The sequence below is a fragment of the Rhinatrema bivittatum genome, chromosome 8, assembly GCF_901001135.1.
Source record: "Rhinatrema bivittatum chromosome 8, aRhiBiv1.1, whole genome shotgun sequence".
Lineage (NCBI taxonomy): Eukaryota > Metazoa > Chordata > Amphibia > Gymnophiona > Rhinatrematidae > Rhinatrema > Rhinatrema bivittatum.
In genome coordinates this window covers 245,890,718-245,911,458 of record NC_042622.1, presented here as the reverse complement: position 1 = coordinate 245,911,458, position 20,741 = coordinate 245,890,718, and the positions used below count along the sequence as shown (strand labels likewise).

The window sequence follows — 20,741 nt, the reverse complement described above, 5'->3', positions numbered from 1 at the left end:
TGCCCCCTACCAATATCAAAAGCATGAACAATCAAAAGTGGGCATGCCCACACTCACACATACAAAAACATTCACACGCATGCACGCACCTTTATGCACACACCTACACCAACACCGCTTTCTTTTAAAAAAAAAGGTTTATTTCCCCACCCCCCTCACCTGGGGAGAGTTACAGTCTCTTCACTTTTATAAAACAATCTCCCTGCTTGAAATATCGTGATGCTGCGCAGCACTACGGCTCTGTGGTACACGGGTTCAAAAAACAGAAAATACCCAAGGCTTTCAAGACTCCAAGTATTCCCGAAAAGGAGTCCACCAGTGCCGCCCCACTCATCGCAGGAAAAGTGGCATGTCATGCCAAATGCGAACCTGCAGAGCCTTCCCCCCCCCCCCCAATACAAAGCCCAGATTACAACAAGAAACTATGGACAGCCGATCCCTCCCCATCCCTGAAACTACAGTACAGTGAAAAATCTAGGGAACAGGTCCAAAGCCCACGAAAAAAAACAGACATCTCCCCAAACTCACTAAAGAGACTCGTCTGCAGTGCAGAACTCATGGGATGCGGCAGGATGAACGGCGGCATGCGGGCTAGAGAGGGGAGCAAGGAAACCAGCCTTAAAATGAGGGCTCCATGGAGAACAAACGACTTAGCTCAAAATTGTTCACAGCAGAAAGGTAAGCTTAAGGTAAATTTATGTACAGCTCCCACTCCCCACCCCCCCCCCCCCCACCCCCCTTCTGTTTAAGAGACAATGTGACCTATTTTGGGTGGGAGTGGGGGAGTTTTCATTTTGATTGCTTTATCTACAGAAAGGAGGATTCCCCGCCCCCTCCGCTTCCTTTCCCATGGTCCGGTTGAGAGCGGCTGGCAGAGGCACCTCTTTAAGGTCAAGGATCCCCGCAAACTTTAGTCTTTCACACTGATGGTAGTTAATCTTTCAGTGATTTCTTTTTTCATTTTTTTTGGGGGGGGGGGGGGAGCCTCATTTAGCATATTCTGAAGGGATGGGGGTAGCTCAATAGTTATCAGCCCGCCCCCAGCCAATCTGCACCTTTCTTAGGCGTCAGCAAATCATAGCTCTAGACCTCTGGACGTGGCAGAGGCCAGGCGAGGCTACAGAGCCAGCCACACCACAGTCCGGTCCCTGTTAAATCAGCCACTTCAGACAGCACCATTACCAGATCCAGAATGACAGCAGGGGCAGCAGAGCAAGGGGCTGGCATTCCTCTCTGGCATTTCAGTGTCAAGGTTGCTAAAAGTCCATCTTCAAAACCTTTCCAGTGTCTTAACTTGTAACACATGCAGCAATGTCTGGTAGCAGTTACATGCTAGTGCAAAATATAAACAAGAACAAAAAAAAAAAAGACGTCGTCAAAGTATTAATGTTATAGATTCTCTAGCACTAGGAAAGAAAAAGCCCCATTCTGTATAAGGCATTACCATCCCTCCCCACAAAAACAGTCTGCATGAACCGAATGCTCTCAGCAAGAAACCATCCTCTGCTACAAGGGGCTCTTAGGCCCATCATGGTTGATAGGGACACATAAGGGTCAGAATGAACAAGGAGCAGCTGAGCTGGCCTGACCACTCACTGGCAGTGGCAGGGCACTGAACCTGGGTTACCCGCATGGCAAAACTCCCAGATCATCTTTTGCAGGTGGGGAGGTCGACCATAGGGTTGGGATGCTGCAAGGGCATCCTAAATCCTCCCTATACCAGGAGTTGTAACCATCATATGGTGGCGTCACCCAGTGGCCAGACTTGGGGTGTGAGTGTACTGGGCTCCAGAGGAAGCCCATAAGAAGATGGTTACAGTTGTGCTGGGAAGCCTAAAAAACAGGAGAAAAATCCTGGGCACCCACCACAAAGAGGGGGAAAAAAAAAAAGGAGAAGCAAGGTTCATTCAATCCAGACCCAAATAAATAAACTTTCAGAGTCACCAGATGGCTCCAGGTTATTGCAGTCAGGCTGAGCCGGTCTTGGTTTTGTCTCAGTGCGCTTATGACACTGCTTCTCTTAAAGAAACTGGAACTACAAGTCTATGCATGCAATGGGGCAAAACCAGGTCCGGCTCAGCCTGATGGCAATCCTTAATATAACAGGAAAACGACAGTTTTAGCCAGCTGTACAGAGTTGCTGAGCTCAGCTCCGCTTCCAGGAGGATACCAGAGTAGTCTTTAAAATGCCACTAGAATATTTCTGGAACCAGTTTCCCACCCAGATGTTTTAGAAATGAGCAAAACTGAAGAAAGTAAACACATGAAGGTTAAACAAGAGGTACGGTGCAACAGGATGGACTGGGTGTGCCCTAGATGATGGTTTTCTCCAGGTCCACCTTCACCGGCAGTGGCCCTGCATCCGCGCTCTCCTCTGTTGAGCACACGGCCAGGGCAATCACGGGCTGGAAAGGGAACTTGGCTGGCTTCGCCATGTCATCCATGTATTCCTGGTCACCATTGATGCTCAGTGGCTGAAAGCAAGAGAAGACACACACACACACAAGAGTTAATGCTGGAGACTCTCATAAAAATACAGGAAAAAGGGTTCAAGAAGCTAGAGATATACAAGGGCAACACATGAACATCCCAATGGCTTGGAGTCAATGGGACAACCTACTGATGGAAGTTGGTGGCCCTTCCTTAGCCATAAAACACTAATTGCAGTAAATGTACAAATCCCACAGTCAGCTAATTTTAAGATTAGAAAACTGGTTGTGGAATAAAATCCCCCCCCCCCCCCCCCACCATACATACAGACTTACGTTTGCATCAACAAGCTGAGCAAAAATCCAATAAAGCATGGGGAGACTGAAATCCAAAGACTGGATCAAAGCATCTGCTCTGGACACGTGTGTTACGTGCATGCCTTTAAGTAAAGGAGCTTGGGCTGAGGAGGACAACTGGCCAAGCTCCTTCTAGGGCTTTATAATAAAGAGATCTTGTCCCCGTAAACTCTGACGCTACCTGGGTCTTCACATGCTGTTCAGGAGCGGTCGCCAAGGTGGCACAGCTGAGCCAGATCATCACCATGATGGAGAGAAACAGACAGGCCACCAGGATCCAGCGAGGCAACCCTGAGCGCCTAGAATAGGATGACCAAGACCATTCCCCACCCCCAAAGGAAAAAAGAAAGACACTCAGAACTTGGTGGAGGCAGACAGCAAAACCAACAAAATTCAGCATAAACTCTCAGACTGCCAGAGACAACTGCTGAAGCCTCCACATCCTGTATCTGCATTCAGGAGATGCGCAGGCTCTGACAGATGTTCAAAAGCCTTGGGGGAACAGATACTGCACAAGAGATGAGCAGTTTTGTAGAAAAAGGAAGTTCCTGAACAAGGGGTCATGGGATGAGGCTGGAGAGGAGTAGATCTAGGAGCAGCAACAGGAAGTATTTCTTCACAGAAAGGATGGGAGCCGCACGGAAGAGCCTCTCGGTGGAGGTCAAACCAGAACGGAATTCAAGAAAGCTGGGGAGTGGCACAGAAGATCATTAGTGGTGGGGAAGTAAGAGGTAAAGCCAGTGGTCAACTAAGGTCTGTGGCCGTGCCATAGGAAGGGACAGATGAACCCAAAGGCTGTTATCTGCTGCCAGGGTCTGCATGTTTCCATGAAGCACATGTGTACGTACTTAGACATGCAGCCCAGGAAGTCATGCTCGGGTGGAGGGCTCTCGGAGTGCTGCAGCTTCTCTTTCATCTTCAGCTCTTTCGATGGTGCGTTCTCTGGGTTTTCCTGGAGGTCTGCAGGAAATCAGGACAGAAAAGCAGGAGTGCCAACAGCCTTTTAGAGGAGCGGAGAGGGGATGGCAGATGTGCTAGGTGTTAGGAGAATTTTTCCATGACAGCAGTTTCTCGGCACCTTTTTCTTCTACCCCCCTCCCCCGGTCCAAAGCTACAACCATACCACGGAGCGGCCCATCCCAGAACACAGGACCCAGCTTCACCAGGGAAAACATCCCACCACTGACCCCAGGGAGACAGGTCCTTTATCCTCCAAGGACTTTCAGGGCCAGGAATTCTGGAGTTTGGCTGATTTTACCAGACTCATATAACATTAAATCATTACTAAGATGCTGAGAATGAGTGAGGGAGAAAGAAAAAAAGAGAAAAGGCACAAATCACTGAAGACCCCCAGAAAAATCCAGTAAATGAAAGGTCTACATTCCTCCTCCCTAGGCCCCCTTTCTCCTAGAATACCCCCCTCCTGAGGCCTAGCTGAATGAGAGGACAGCAGCCAGACTCTGTCCCCGCGCAAGCCTGTTCTCAGTTCCATGTACCTCTGTAGGGTTTCAAAGTGCTGGGCCGAGAAGGAATCCAGGCCTTCTCTGTCACTTCTGCCCTGGGCTCCTGCAGGTCGGAGACCGGATAGTCAATTTCAGGTTGGGACTGAAAGAAAAGAAAATCATGAGGATCTGAGAAGTACAGGAAGGCAGGGAGCAAAAAAAGCAGCTGAGAACAGGAAGGTGGCAAGAGAAAGGGAGAGAGTAAGGGAGAGAAGGACATTACAAAAGGATCATTTACATAGAAAATGAAAGATTTACACCTCTCAGGAAGAGAGGATGTCCTATCTAAAGGCTGTAGGAAGGGCATTCTAAACCCATCTTGTTAACTTGACCTAGTTAGATCTGTTATCCATGGCTTCTGATCAATTAGCTATGTGCGCTGGGGGGTGGGCAGCTTGCTTTTCAAGGCACATTTTCAACTTCAGCTGATGTGCTGAAGGTGGGGGGGGGGGGGGGGAATAGGATAGAGAGGAGAAGGCAGGGCACTGATAGGTATACTGGGTCCTGACTTTGTGGGCTTTGTACTGGCATCAATCTAAGAATTATCCCATGATGAGGCCATGACACAGGTCCCTTCTTCACATGTCTACACAAGAGACCCACATGGTCTGGAAAGGTCATGGGCTAGAGCGGTGGTACCAGCCCTCGAAATTCACCAACAGGTCAGGTTTTCAGGATATCCCTCATGAATATGCATGACAGACTCATATGCACCTGCCTCCATTGTATGCAAATCCATCCAAAGCATATTCATGAGGGATATCCTGAAAAACCCAACCTGTTGGCAGCCCTCAAGGCCTGGGAGTGAATACTGCTGGACTAGAGCATCTCTGGGATAATTCTTATGTCAGTCCAATAAAAAGGTGTGAGGGCTTGCAAACATGACAGGATGGGTGTAAGACTACAGCACTGCCCTTTATGCTCCATGTTCACTTATTTTCAGAGACTTCCTTTAAGTCCAGCATGCCTTGCTGCCTACCACTGGAGCCAGCAACTGGTCTATCAAAGAACCCCATCCGTTCCAGGTGAGGCACTTCCTCCTTCCAACACTTATCAGCCACAAAACAAAACAAAAAAATATATATATATGGGCAAACTGGATGGACTAGTTGGTCTTTATCTGCCATCATTTACTATGTTACGACTGTTTCATGATACAAAACAAAAATCTCTGTGGGAAAATAAAGCTAGTAAGTACCTTTCAACATGGCTGACTGATCAGCTGTCTGGAGGTTCTGCTATAAAAGAATAACTTGCCTTCTGGCGCCCCCTAATGTTTGGAAGCAATTCACAGCATACAAATGTGAAGCCCTCCAGGGTGGGCTAACCTTAATTTATGAACTAGGCCACAATGCCTTCTATTCAGAATCCACTAAAAAGCTCCAGTGGAATCATGGGAACCAACATCACAAAATCAAACTCTTCCAAATCACCAGCTCGAACAGCTGATCGCCTGCATACATCTTTTAAAACTAAATTCCTGCTCGATGCAAAAGCGATAGCCAACATGAAAATGGTGAACTCGAGACTGACTGCCCCCACTGCTTGCTCCTCCAATAGCACAAAGCTTACCATAATGAGAAATTACTATTTACCTGATAATTTCCTTTTCCTTAGACCAGACAGATACAGTCAGGCCCAGTGGGTTATGCACCTCTACCAGCAGATGGAGATGGAGCAAAGCTGACATCAAGGTATATATACTCCTGCAGTGACATCAGTCTGCCAGTATTCTCTTCAAAAGCAACTGTGGACAGACAGTAACCCCTGGAACACATAGCCACGCAGGAGCACCATAACACAATCATTTGGCAGCTAAGGGCAGGAAGCTGAATTCATCTGTCTGGTCTAAGGAAAAGGAAATTATCAGGTAAGTAGTAATTTCTCATTTCCTAACACCCAGACAGATGAATTCAGGACCAGTGGGATGTACCCAAGTTACTCCCGAATAGGGCAGGAGGTTGCCCGCAGTCCTGTGAAAACCGAACCTGCAAAGGCTGTGTCCTCCCAAGCCTGCACATCCAGATAATACCTGGAAAAGGTGTGTAAGGAGGACCATGTCGCAGCTTGGCAAAAGTTGATGGGAGACAACAATCTAACTTCTGCCTGTGACACTGCCTGAGCCCTAATGGAATGAGTTCTAACCTGACTAGATAACTGCTTTCCAGCATCCACATACGCAACCGTGACTACCTCCTTAATCCAGCGAGCAACTGTAGCCCGCGAAGCCGGCTCGCCCTGTTTACCTCCACCGTGAAGGACAAACAGGCGAGCCATATTCTGGAAAGATTTAGAAACCTCCAGATACCTCACGATATGTCTCTTGACATCCAAGGGTCGCAACAGGCGATATTCCTCCGCATCTCTTTCCTTACCTAGAAACAGCAGGGAAAAAGAAAATTATTACTTACCTGCTAATTTTCGTTCCTGTAGTACCATGGATCAGTCCAGACAGTGGGTTATGTCCCCAATCCAGCAGATGGAGTCAGCACAAGCTTTGAGGGGGCGTATCCATATATACTACTACCCCCTCTGCAGGAGTTCAGTATCGAGTATATCAAAGCCAGAGTAGAAACCCCCGAAGGATCAAGTTTGTGGAAACAGATAATGAAAACAATTGTAACCGCAACAAGTAACTGCAAACATCCTACCAACTTGTAGGGAGCTGTGAAAAACAGCGAAAAGAGACGACTGTGAAGACACAGAACACTGCGAGCAAGAAGGAGCGCAGAGCTGAGCAGGATCAAGAACCCAAACGCGGTGGGCGTCTGGACTGATCCATGGTACTACAGGAATGAAAATTAGCAGGTAAGTAATAATTTTCTTTTCCCTGTACGTACCTGGATCAGTCCAGACAGTGGGATGTACCCAAGCTTCCCTAAATCGGGTGGGGTCCTGCGAGGCCTGCTCGGAGAACCTGCTCGCCAAAGTGTCCAGAGACCGAAGAGGCGAGGTGCAGACGATAGTGCCTCGAACGTGTGTAACGATTTCCAGGTGGCTGCCCTACAAATTTCCTGCGAGGATACCGAGCGAACCTCCGCCCAGGAAGCCGCCTGAGAACGTGTAGAATGCGCTACGATTCCGGGTGGGGGAGTCCGACCCGCCCCAATGTAGGAAGCAGCAATGCCGGCCTTCAGCCATCTGGCAATGGTAGTCTTCGAGGCCTGAGACCCCTTCTTAGGACCGGCCCAGAGTACGAAGAGATGGTCAGAGGTCCGGAACTCATTTGTAGCCTCCAGATAGAGGCGCAGAGTGCGCTTGACATTCAAGAGACGGAGAAACTTCGGCTCTGAGGAAGAGAAGGACGGCAACTCCTCCGTCTGGTTCACATGGAATGCAGAAACCACCTTCGGAAGGAAGGAGGGAACAGTGCGAAGCGAAACTCCAGAGTCGGAGAAACGGAGATAGGGCTCTCTACATGACAGAGCCTGCAGCTTCAAGATGTGTCGAGCGGAACAGATGGCCACAAGAAATACAGTCTTGAGAGTGAGATCCTTTATCGTTGCGCAGCGGCTCGAACGGTGGTCCCGACAGGGAGCGAAGCACAAGGTTAAGACTCCAGGAGGGACAAGGGTCCCGTAACGGAGGACGTATATGCTTGACACCCTTGAGAAAACGAGCAATGTCAGGATACTGTAGAAGAGAGCCCCCATCGCTCAACAGCGAACCAAGGGCGGCCACCTGAACCTGTAGTGAATTATAGGCGAGCCCTTTTTCCACCCCCGCCTGTAGAAACTGAAGGATCTGAGGTACAGAAGCCTTAGCGGGTCTCGTGGCCTGGCTGGTACACCACAGCTCGAACACCTTTCAGACTCGAACATAGGCCGCCGACGTCGATGTCTTTCGTGCCCGCAATAGCGTGGATACTACCGCCTCCGGGTAGCCCCGACGCCAGAGGCGGCGCCTCTCAAAAGCCAGGCTGCAAGACAAAAGAGTTCTGCCTGCTCGAAAAATACCGGGCCCTGATGTAGGAGCTGGGGGAGGTGCCCAGCCCGATTGGCCCGTCGATCACCAGCTGTAGCAGGTCCGCAAACCAGGGTCGCCTGGGCCATTCTGGGGCGACGAAAACCACGGTCCCCTGATGGCTTTCTATTCTGCGGAGCATCCTGCCCACCAGGGGCCATGGTGGAAAAGCATAGAGCAGAAGATGTGGCGGCCACGGGAGGACCAGGGCATCCACTCCCTCCGCGCCGCGCTCTCTCCGGCGACTGAAGAAGCGTAGAGCCTTGGCGCTGAGAGCGGACGCCATCAGATTCAAGTGGGGGGCCCCCCACCGATGGACGAGAAGTTGCATCGCTTTGTCGGAGAGAGACCACTCTCCGGGGTCCAGCAGTTGACGACTGAGGAAGTCCGCCTGGACGTTGTCCACACTGGCGATGTGCGAGGCCGCTAGCCGGACAAGATGACGCTCCGCCCATTGCATCAGCAGCGCCGCCTCGAGCGCGACCTGCGGGCTGCGCGTGCCTCCTTGTCAGTTGATGTAGGCCACGGTGGTAGCGTTGTCCGATAGGATTCTGACTTCCCGGTTCCGAAGAAGCGGGAGGAAATGTCGCAGAGCTAGCCGGACCGCTCTGGTTTCCAGACGGTTGATTGACCACTTCGCCTCCACCGTGGACCACGTCCCCTGTGTGGCGCTTCAGTCGCAGACTGCACCCCAGCCTGCTAGACTGGCATCGGTGGTCACCACCACCCAATTTGGCAGATCGAGGGACACGCCACGGGCCAGGTTCGGCGGATCCAACCACCAGCCCAGACTGTCCCTGGCATTCTGCGGGAGAATCATCTGGTAGTCCTGCGATACTGGTTTCCAACGGGAGAGGAGCGCCCACTGTAAGGTCCTGAGGTGCGCGAAAGCCCAAGGTACAAGGTCGATGGTGGACCCCATCACTCCCAGGAGTTGCAGGTAGTCCCAGGAGGTGGGCTCTGGTAATGCAGAGAACCGTCGTGTGTGATCCCGCAAGGATTGAGCTTTGTCCTGGCACAGAAAAACTTTGCCCAGTAGGGTGTCAAAGGTCGCCCCCCAAAAAAACCCAAGCGTTGCGAGGGCATGAGGGAGCTCTTGGTCGTACTACTCGAGTCACCGCTGAGCGTCCATGATCGAATGACTTCGCCCGGAGGAGCCAATCGTCCAGATAAGAATGAACCAGGATGCCCTCCTTCCGGAGAGCTGCCGCCACGACTACCATGATCTTGGTGAAGGTGCGCGGCGCTCGCCAATCCGAACAGGAGATCCGTGAACTGAAAATGCTGGTCCAGAATTTTGAAACGAAGGAAACGGTGGTGGTCCGGGCGGATGGGAATGTGCAGGTAGGCCTCCGTTAAGTCCAGGGAGGCGAGGAACTCCCCCCGATGCACCGCCGCAATCATTGACCGGAGCGTTTCCATGCGGAACCGAACGACTCGAAGGGATTTGTTGACTTCCTTGAGGTCTAGGATAGGCCGGAAGGAACCGTCCTTCTTTGGTACGACGAAATAGATGGAATAGTGGCCCGAGCCCACCTCTCCGAAGGGCACGGGCGCAATAGCGCCTATCTCCCGGAGTCTGTCCAGAGTCAGCTGCACCGCTCCTCTCTTGAGGTCCGAGCCACAGGGGGAAAAGATGAACCTTCCCTGCGGGGGGCGGACAAATTCCAATGCGTAGCCGTGTTTTATGGTATCCAGGACCCACTGGTCCGAGGTGTTCCGTGCCCACTCCGCGTAGAAATACGTTAGTCGGCCCCCAATCCTGGGGACAGGTGAGTGGGCGAGACTGGCATCATTGTGAAGACTTGGTAGAGGGGTTCCCGGTTCCAGGAGTAGTGCGTGCGGGCCGACGCCCGCGAAAGGAATGCGACCAGGGCTGAGACCTGGGGGCGGATGACCGGGAGCCCGCCTGTCTGTATCCCCTGTAGCGCCGTTGCGCTCTGGCTCTGGTCCGAGAAGAAGAAAACGCTCTGGATGGTCGAAACCTATCCTCCGGCAGCCGATGAACAGCGTTCTCCCCCAGGGACTTGATGATCTGGTCCAAATCCTCCCCGAAGAGGAACTTGCCCCTGAAGGGAAGAGAGCCCAGACTCGACTTAGAGGACGTATCAGCCGCCCAATTGCGTAGCCACAGTAGTCGTCGTGCTGCCACTACCGAAACCATGGATCTTGCGAGGACCCGAAAAAGGTCGTACGAGGCGTCCGCCCCATACGCCACTGCGGCTTCTAGCCGATCTGCCTGGGCAGCCTCATCGGACGGCAGGTTCTGAGACGTGAGGAGTTGTTGCACCCAAAGGAGACTAGCCCGCTGGGCAAGCGAACTGCACATCACCGCCCGCATACCCAGAGCGGAGACCTCGAAAACCCGCTTAAGGAAAACTTCCAACTTACGATCCTGTGTGTCCCGCAACGCCGCACCTCCCGTCACTGGGATAGTCGTCCTCTTCGTGACCGCCGACACTGCGGAGTTCACCTTTGGGACCTTGATGAGGTCCAGAAAATCTTCGGGGAGCGGGTACAGCTTTTCCATAGCCCGGCTGCTCTTCAGGGAGGCCTCCGGGGTGTCCCATTCCCTGGTGAGAAGTTGTAAAAACGAGTCATGAATGGGAAAAGCCCGAGCCCTCGGCCGGAGTGCCGCCAGGACAGGATCTCCCTTCCTTGAAGAAGTGACGACAGCGGGAGCTACTGGGGCAGGCGGGTCTGGTGGCGGGTCCAAATCTAATTCTTGGATGATCTGCGGGATGAGGTCGTCCAGCTCTTCCCTCTGGAAGAGGCGTAGGGTACGTGGATCATCCCCCTCCTGCGTGCCGTCCCCTTGTCCCCCGTCCGGGAGGTCAAGTCCATGTCCCGCTGGGTCTGGCACCGCCCCCACTGCCGCGGGCGTGGATCGGACCCGGGTAGGAAAGCGGGAGGCCCCCACTCCCGGAGGGTCGGGGGGGGCCGGCGTCGAGGGCGACATCCGAGGGATCTTAGGAGGGGGGGGTCCCACAGGTGCTTCCAGCCCCTGCAGATAAGCGGTATGCATGAGCAGGATAAACTCCGGAGAGAACCCCGGCCTGCTCGGGTGCGCTTCGGGGGCGGCGTGGTTCCTGCTCCCTGGCCCTGGGTGCTTGGTTCCTGCACCAAAATCAGGGGAACACCCCCGCTGGTAGAGTCCTCCAGGGATCCGTTCTCCCTCGTGGCCTCCAGGGATCCGTTCCCCCTCGTGGCCTGCGCCTCAGGGCGCTCAGAATGTAAAATGGCCGCCGTTCCCGCCAAAAATGGCGGAGTGGCCGGCCCGCGCCACCCGGGCAAAAAAGAGAAATCAGTCAGGGACTGTGAGGTACCTTCCCCCCCGGGAAGGCATCGTGCACAGATGTCCTCCCGGGAAATCCGGGACCCCAGGTCTCCGCAGGCCGCACAGCGGGACAGCCGCGGCATCGGGATCGCAGTAGGAGAAAAGAAAAAGCCACGGGGGGGGCCACGCGCACAAAAGCGCCGCTGCGGGGGGGCCCGGTCGGCCCGCACTGCCCGCTGTCCGAAAATAGAGGAGGGTGCCGCGGGGGGGCCTTCCCGGCCACACGACCCGCCCCAGACATCTTTCCCTAAATGGCTCAGCAGCCCATGAGGAGCTGTAAAATGGCCGCGGGTGAGGGAGTAAAGAGCGAAGAGGCCGGCTCCACCGGCTTTCGCGGGCACCGGGGGCTGAGCTGTGAAGGAAAAAACTACAAAGGAAAAAACAAACTTACCCCTGGCTGCAACGAGAAATAAACAGCAAGGCCGCAGAGAAGAGACAAGGAAGATAAGCCACTCCCCAGAAGTTGAAAGAACTCTGCCTTTTTTTTTTTTTTTTTTTAAACTTAATACAAACTTGATACAAACTTGATCCACAGAAAAAGACAACAACAAGCCATAATCAAGCAAGAAAGTGAAGAAAAAGGAAAAGGAGGGGAAGCCTGATTCCCCTACTCGCATCTGCTGGAGTCAGAAGATACTGAACTCCTGCAGAGGGGGTAGTAGTATATATGGATACGCCCCCTCAAAGCTTGTGCTGACTCCATCTGCTGGATTGGGGACATAACCCACTGTCTGGACTGATCCAGGTACGTACAGGGAATGGATTGATTCAAGTGAAAATCTGAGACCACTTTTGGCAAAAAGGAATGAACAGAACGCAGCTGTATCGCCCCTGGAGTCACCCAAAGGAAAGGTTCCCAGCAAGACAAGGCCTGCAGCCTCAGAAATTCGACGTGCAGAACAAATTGCCACAAGAAACACCTTTTTCAAGGTCAGTAACTGCAAGGAAAGGCTACACATTGGTTGAAAGGTAGAGCCCGCCAAGAAATCCAAAACTAGATTAAGACTCCTCAAGGGTACCAGTAACCACAAGGGAGGACGAAGATGTTTCACTCCTTTCAAGAGCCGATAAGGATCCCACCATTCACCTGACCCCTGAAACAGGCAAGAGCTGCTACCTTTACCTTTAAGGAATTAAAGGCCAAGCCTTTACTCAATCCATCCTGCAAGAATTCCAAAATGAGCAGGATCTTAACCGGAGGAAGAACACCTCAATCTTCACTCCAAGCCTCAAACACTCACCAAACCCACACATAGGCTAAGGAAGTGGAGAACTTTCTTGCTCTTAGCAAGGTGGCAATCACCACAGTAGAATATCCACACTTCAGCAACTGAGCCATTTCAAGGGCCATACCATAAGACAAAATAGAGTTGGACCTTCGTGAAGAACAGGTCCCTGCCACAATAGATCCCAACACCACGAAATGCAGAAAACACTGGTGCTCCAATCAGATGGGAAAATGGAGGTACGCCTCAGACAGATCCAAGGAGGTCAGAAATTCCCCCGACTGCATGGTCATTATCACTGAGCGTAATGTTTCCATGCAAAAATGAATCACCCGCAAATGACGGAATACCAGCCCGTATTTTCTTGAGAAGTGGGCACTGGGACCACAGCCCTCAGACTGAGGAGTCTTGACAATGTACACACCACTGCCTGCTTCTTCTGTGGGGAGTGGCAGTTAGACACCATGAACACGTCCCGAGGAACACTGCAGAATTCCAGTGCATATCCTTCTCGTTTCACCACCAGGACCCACTGGTCCGATGTGACTTCGACCCATCTCTGACAAAAGAGAGAGAGACGACCCCCTATCTCCTGTTCCCAGGGGTGGGTCCGCAAACCTTCACTGGGAGGCTCGGGAGGTTCCACTACCCGAGCCTGCGCCCCATCAGGGCTGTCTGGGACGAAAGGGATGAGACCTACCAAAAGATCGATTTTTCTGAAAGGTCACTCTGCTGAAGGGATGAAACCGCTTGGATCCCCTGGTACGACCTCTCATGCCAAAGGAGCGCGGCATCTGCTTCTTATCCTCCGGCAACCGAGGATTCACCCCACTTACTGGCCTGTTTCTCCAACTCGCTCCCAAACTAAAGCGAGCCTTTAAAGGGTAATTTCATAAGATTAGCCTAAGAGGTCGCATCTGCTGACCAATTTCTCAGTCATAACTGACGCCTGGCCGCTATTACTGAAGCCACCCCTCAGGCTGAGGTGCAGACCAAATCGCAGCCCGCATCTGCCAAAAAGGTGGCTGCTGGCTCCACTACTGCCCTGGAATTCACACAAGATTCATCGACCTCCTGAGAGAGAAGTGAACAAGAGCGAGCCACCAGGGAACAACAGGAAGCTACCCGCAAATCATTGCCACTGCTTCAAATGCTTGCTTAAGGATGGCCTCAATCCTTCCATCGTGCACATCCTTCAAGGCCGATCCTCCCTTCACGGGGATAGTTGTCCGCTTGGAGATGGCACAGACTTCCGGAAAACAGAAACACTCTCTTACCACTGGATCCAGAAGGTACAGGCCTTCCAAACCCGACCCCCTTTGAAATTTGCCTCTGGGGCGCCCCACTCAAGATCAATCAATTCTTGAATGGCCTCAATAACAGGGAAAAAAAACAAGAGGCTTTACGCAAAGAAACCAAAATGGAATTTTTCTTTGATTCAAACATGGAATCTGCCCCAGGTATTCCCAGCATCTTTATCGTCTGGGAAATCAGAGCTGGTAGCTCATCTCCATGAAAGAACCGGAGCATAGTCCTATACAGTTCCAGAGAAATTTCCCCATCCTCCAGAGAGTCAGGATCGGCCTCATCATCCGTGCCATCCGGATTCCTGTTGGGAGGACCTGCTGCCAACCTAGGTGTACTTTGGCGCTTAACAGTAGTACTGGGTGAGTGATAGGTCACCGCTTGCGACTCTGACCTGACAGGATTGGACGGGGCTGAGGACTGTGCCTGAAGAAAGGTTAAGAACATAAGAAATTGCCATACTGGGTCAGACCAAGGGTCCATCAAGCCCAGCATCCTGTTTCCAACAGTGGCCAATCCAGGCTACAAGTACCTGGCAATTACCCGAACACTAAGCAGATCCCAATCTACTGATGCCAGTAATAGCAGTGGCTATTATCTAAGACTTCTCCTCCATGAACTTATCCAAACCTTTTTTAAACCCAGCTACACTAACTGCACTAACCATATCCTCTGGCAACAAATTCCAGAGCTTAATTGTTCGTTGAGTGAAAAAGAACTTTCTCCGATTAGTTTTAAATGTGCCACATGCTAACTTCACGGAGTGTCCCCTAGTCCTTCTATTATCCGAAAGAGTAAATAACTGATTCACATTTACCCATTCTAGACCTCTCATGATTTTAAACACCTCTATCATATCCCCCCTTAGCCGCCACTTCTCCAAGCTGAAAAGTCCTAACCTCTTTAGTTTTCCTCATAGGGGAGCTGTTCCATCCCCTTTATCATTTTGGTCGCCCTTCTCTGTACCTTCTCCATCGCAATTATATATTTTTTGAGATGCAGCAACCAGAATTGCACACAGTATTCAAGGTGCGGTCTCACCATGGAGCAATATAGAGGCATTATGATATTTTCCGTTTTATTCACCATTCCCTTTCTAATAATTCCCAACATTCTGTTTGTGTTTTTGACCTCCGCAGCACACTGAACCGACGATTTCAATATATTATATATATATATATATATATATATATATATTTCAATATATTATCCATTATTCTTGCTCTCTTTCTGATTATAACTTATTGTTCTGTTTTTTGGTTACAAGTTTCTATCCCTCGTTCGATGTAAACCGATCTGATATGGTATTCAACCATGAAGCTCGGTATAGAAAAATGTGAAATAAATAAATAAATAAATTATGACGCCTAGATCTTTTTCCTGGGTGGTAGCTCCTTATATGGAACCTAACATCGTGTAACTACAGCATGGGTTAATTTTCCCTATGTGCATCATCTTACACTTGTCCATATTACATTGCAATCCTTGAAAAAATTCAACCCAGGAAAAGGCAGAAGGATCCATGCCAAACCAGAAGGCATCTTTGCTGTGCCCACTGAGCTACCTTCCCCCGCTGACGAACCAGTTAAGACCGTCATCAGGTTGGGAAGAACCAGGCTTAGTAAAATCAGAGGATGATAATTTTCCCTGAACCTCTAAGCAGTGCTGGCACAAGTTAGAGGGCACACCAGGCTGAGATGCCCAAATATGACAGTTAGCACGAGGGAAAGGTGCTTAGGTTTCTTAACCACAGGCACCATCAGTCTGTCAGTACTTTTAACAGACAATTGAAGGTGTGCGTCCAGCTGAATTCACACTGTAAAATATATGTCTAAAATTTAGGGACACAAAATTTAGGTGTCCCAAAAGTAGGCGTACTTCCGCTCTTCCAAACTTAAGCGCACAACTAATGCAGCCAAATTGTGCGCACAGGGAAGCGCGTGCCTAACACGGAAGCTGCTACCATCTGGACGCCCAAGCAGGCATCCGACTAAGCATCCGAAAACTGGGCGCACATCTTGGATGCACAGCCAGATGCACTTGCACGCACCGATGGTCCTGAAGAGGGCAGCCTAACGCTTAGAAAAAAGCATGCAAAAACACCGCCACAGCCTCCTACGCAGTGCACAGAGAAAAGCTTAACAGTGGGGCCTAGCCCACCTGGGCTGCTCAACCCACCAGGCTGCCCAAGTCCCTTTACCTCCTTCGGGAATGGGAACGAACATCAGAACGGCTCGCCAAGCACGGAGGAAGGGGGAAGCCTTACCAACAACCCTTCTTTTTTCTTTTTTTTTTTACTGTACCTGAGCTCAGCCTTTCCTGGCTAAGTACAGAGACAGTCTCAGGCTGTGGGGGGAGAGGGCATATATTGTCACCGCCACGCTTGGCTTCCTACACCTACTGCCTTTCAACTATTTTAACACCTAAGTCCACACCGACTGAGAAAACAAACTACTGGACAAAGGCACTTATCTGAGGGACCACAGAAATCACCTCAGGAATTCTCAGCTGGGGGAAGGATCATTTGGTATCACTGCAGGAGAACAGGGTGAATTAAATCTCCTTTTATTTCTCCTTCTAAAATTTGAAGTAATCCCCAGAAGGGAGATGCATGTCCACCATCTGCTGGAGAAGGTTAATACTGGCAGGCTGATGTCACTGCAGGAGTATATAAACTGTGACATCAGTTTGCTCTGTCTCCACCTGGTGGTAGAGGTGCTTAACCCACTAGTCCTGAATTCAATTGTCTGGGCGTTAGGAAAGACCTGTTATCCTGGCTCAGCCTACAGTCCATGCTGCCCAGCATCGAGCAATGACAGGCAGCAGGGGCTTGGAGGAAATGCACAAGAAACATGGTATGAGAAGAAAAGTCCATCCCCCGTCACATCCTCCCAGTTTCTGGCAGTCACAGTTTAGAGAGATACTGAACTTGGGTGGCAGCCCTGAATATATGGACGTCTAGCTCCCTTTTCAGGAATTCTCTTGCCTATGGTATTTTGCTTGGGTAGTTTGTTTTAGGGGCAGTGGACGGGATAAAGGGCTCTTGACCCACGAGCTGAAAAGCGGTGGTACCAGGGAACAAGTACAGCTTGTCAGAATCACTTGTACCTGGACCTCCTCTGCTTTGCCATTGTCAGATTGCAGGTAATGGGCCCAGGTGGAGAAGAAACTTTTTGCAGAGCCAACAATCTTGCTGCAGAAACCGGAGACAAGGTCCAACACAGAGCGAAATGAGGGAGGCCCAACAGGACTCGAGATCTGCAAGCAAAATACAAAAGTAAGAAGCTGGCCCTGAAATAATGAAGGCTCCTTTCTGGGATGGGTAGGCAAAAGCGTGGATCCAGGAGGGGGAAACCCAAAACCCTGTCACAGTCCACTTTCCCTCTCCCTACCACCCCAAAAAAAACATGTCCTGAAAATTTGGTATGGGCAGACCAGCAAACAAAAGTTGTCATGGGATTTAAAAATACAGCCAGCTGGTCCCAGAAAGGTATAATCCCAGACGGGCCTAGCGTTCATCACAGAGGCAGGAGGGAAAACAGTCCCAGAACGCAAGCACATCTCACCAAAGGTCAGATGACAAGTGACCCTGATCAAGGAGGGAGATTTTATGCCAGTCCTGGATTCTGACAAACCCTCTCCCTCCATCCCGAAGCATTCGAGCACTGGCAGCGCCCGATTTCAAATGACAGGAAAGCAAAATATTAAATCGAATAAATGAACGAGAAGAAGGTTCCACAAACCCCACACAATGCACTGGGGATCTAAATTATAAAAAAAAAAAAAAAGTTTCCCCTTATGGACGCAAAATTCCCCTAGCTGCCTGCCAGCACTCCCCACGTGGCGATCCAGGGAAAGGTGGAAACGTGCAAGTTAGCGTAAAGAGAAAATCCGAGGATCCCGCCACGCCCTGCCTCCTCTCGCTTTTGGATTTAAAAGCCCCAAGTCTTTGACCCATTCAGTTCTGCATCCTGGACTTGAAGTCAGGCGACAATATTTACTGACAGCTGGCTCCCTCCCCTCCCCCACCCAAAACGGGCAGACCCAAATCCAAGTGTAATCCCAACCAGAATTTCAAGTCCTGTATAAAGCTGGGCAAAACCAGGACCAGATCCACCTGTCCTAGACAACCAGAGGCAATTGGCAACCCTCAGAGGACCGGGGAGGGGGCAGGAGCAACAGGAGGGTTAATAAGCATCGTCTGCATGTATCGATTAAAAGCAGTCTTATTTTTTCCTGGGACTTTACACAGCCAGTCCCCACTATCCACGTTTTGCATACAGCTTCAGATTTTCCAGTCAGCTGAAAAATACCACATTAAAATACCACATTAACATGGTTTAGGGAAAAAAAATACAAAATAGGTCAAATCCTGTACCTAATTAGCATCCTAAATCTATTCCTCCTGTTTCATTTTTACAGCCAAAAGAAAACAGATTTTGCCTTAATTTGCAGCTCCTCTTGAAGTAAGGTAATGTTATGATTCCCTATCAACCTCGGTTTTGTTCTGGTTTTTCGGCACAAGTTGGCCTCCAGCTGTTTGTAATCAGCTAAAGATGTGAAATGAGAGAGAGAGAGAGAGCGAGAGAGAGCTTTTTAAAAAGGGACGGCTGCCCCCTGTCTCAAAGCCAAGGAATTCCAGGCACACGTTCGCCGATTATTTTGCAAAGTCTGATTTCTGCCTCCCCCACCCCGTATCGCGTGATTCAGCTGTCATGAATTCGATCTGCTCCAGCACATGATGGGGAGAGACAGGTGAAAAATTCCAGCTTGGAAGTGAATACCTCCACTCCCCCAAAGATAGGTCGACAAATTGTGTTATACAGGCATGTACGATGAGACAGCAGATACAAGTCTGAGAGACCGCTCTGCTGTCAGCTTTTCCCTTTCTGCTATAACGCCACAGTGCCCTCCTGATCTCCACTTTTGCCCCCTTGCTTCTCACCCCCCCCCCCCCCCACCACCATCTAACATGGCATGGAGAGCACATACATCCTAAAGCGACACGGGCTATCCCCCCCCAAAAATGAAGTAAAGCACGCAGATCTCTCTCAGAATAATAGACACCCCCATCCCCATGGGCCACAGTGGACATTATCTCACGAAGAGAAAGGCGCCAAGAGACATAAGTCTTTTTAAGGAAGCGACGCCTAAGGTCCTGCTCCCCCCTATTCACTAATGAAAATCACAGCTGGGCCAGCTCTATGCAGGAGATCCAGGTTCGATATGTGGCGAGCGATTTTTGGGTCAGGTGCATGCGTGCCAGCTTCCGCAATGAGCTGCGAGCCCTAAGCAGATGGGATTGCCAAGAACAGACGGAATTACAAAAATATGGGGGAAACCGCCAGTCTGGTTGCTAATGGATGTACATAGGGGGGGCTGCTTCCATCGGATTTGGAAGCCCTGAAAAGAAGAGGAGGAATTGTGCCGGGCCAAAAAAAGGATGCATACAACCACTGACCATCACGGGAGCTACTGCAAAAATCCAAACCACTGCGGAAGGTTCTCCAATGAACATCTGCAAAATTAGAACCGAAACCGGAGGGGGGAAGTGATGTCATGGATGGGGATAGCAGCTTGAATTAAGAGCTCCTGCCGCAGCCGAGATTAATTACTTACCATCCGAACAAAACCCACTCAAAATCAACCAAACAAAGATTCAGGGCGTCCCTCAAAGCCCTGCTATGGCAGCGAAGAAGAAAAATGTCGACTTCCAGCGTTTTTCTTAGAACAAAGGAGGACTGTCCAAGTGTGAGGTAGGTGCGGGCGAAGCTCAAGATGGCACCGATTCGCTTTCTCCGTTTGCTAACAGGGACGCCGGTCTTGCTGAACAATCTAACCAGCCGACCTCAGAGCACCCCACGAGGGCCGAATTTTGAGAGTGGTTCGCGAGCTTGAGAGCCGACATCAAATCTTACCATCAAGAGATGATTTCACATATGGAGGAGCTCAAGGAGGAAATGTCAACGATGGGCCACAGAATAGATGACCTGGATATCAGACTAGATAGCCAGGCGGAGATGATTAAACATACCACAACATCTTGCACAGAGCTTCAATCGGATACCCGGAAATTAAAAGCGAAAATCGCGAAGGGGACTTTATACCTCCAGAAATTAAACTTGACAGAGCTCACAGGGCCATACGAGCCCCCCTTCCAAACCGGGGCCGTGACATAGTGGCTTGCTTTCATGACTTCACAGTAAAAAAACAGGTTTTGCAGGCCGCTAAAGCCCAAAACACATGGGGGCAGATTTTCAAAGGCTACACGCTTAACCTGAGAAAATCTGCCCCTGCACGCGCTGAGCCTATTTTGCACAGGCGCGCAAGCCTCGGGACGCGAGTATGTCCCGGAGCTTCGAAAAAGGGGCGGGTCCTGGGACGTGGCAGCGGTCCGGGGACAAATCCTCCAGCACAGTGGACTGTGCTGGGGAATGGCGAGCCGGCAGGCGTAACTTTTGTAATAAAGGTAGGGGGGATGATTTAGTTAGGGCTGGGGGGTGGGTTAGATAGGGGAAAGTGGGGGGGGCCACAAAAAAGTTCCCTTGGAGGACCGCTCCGATTTCGGAGCAGCCTTGGAGGAAACAGGGAAAGCCATCGGGGCTCCCCTCGGGCTTGGCGC

At 50.8% G+C, this 20,741-nt stretch overlaps 1 protein-coding gene across 1 annotated transcript in view; it reads right to left on the bottom strand.

The window, feature by feature from the left end:
* Window positions 1–960: 960 nt before the first annotated feature.
* The window catches only part of TMEM59L (transmembrane protein 59 like), a 45,564-nt gene continuing 25,783 nt past the window's right edge, over window positions 961–20,741 (bottom strand). Inside the window, exons 4-8 of the mRNA XM_029614449.1 lie at window positions 17,228–17,377; window positions 4,283–4,391; window positions 3,635–3,746; window positions 2,968–3,085; window positions 961–2,474 (exon numbers count right to left, since the gene is read on the bottom strand). Coding sequence (XP_029470309.1) covers window positions 2,313–2,474; window positions 2,968–3,085; window positions 3,635–3,746; window positions 4,283–4,391; window positions 17,228–17,377 — 651 coding nt within the window. The 3' untranslated portion in view covers window positions 961–2,312. The remainder of the gene's footprint in view (window positions 2,475–2,967; window positions 3,086–3,634; window positions 3,747–4,282; window positions 4,392–17,227; window positions 17,378–20,741) is intronic.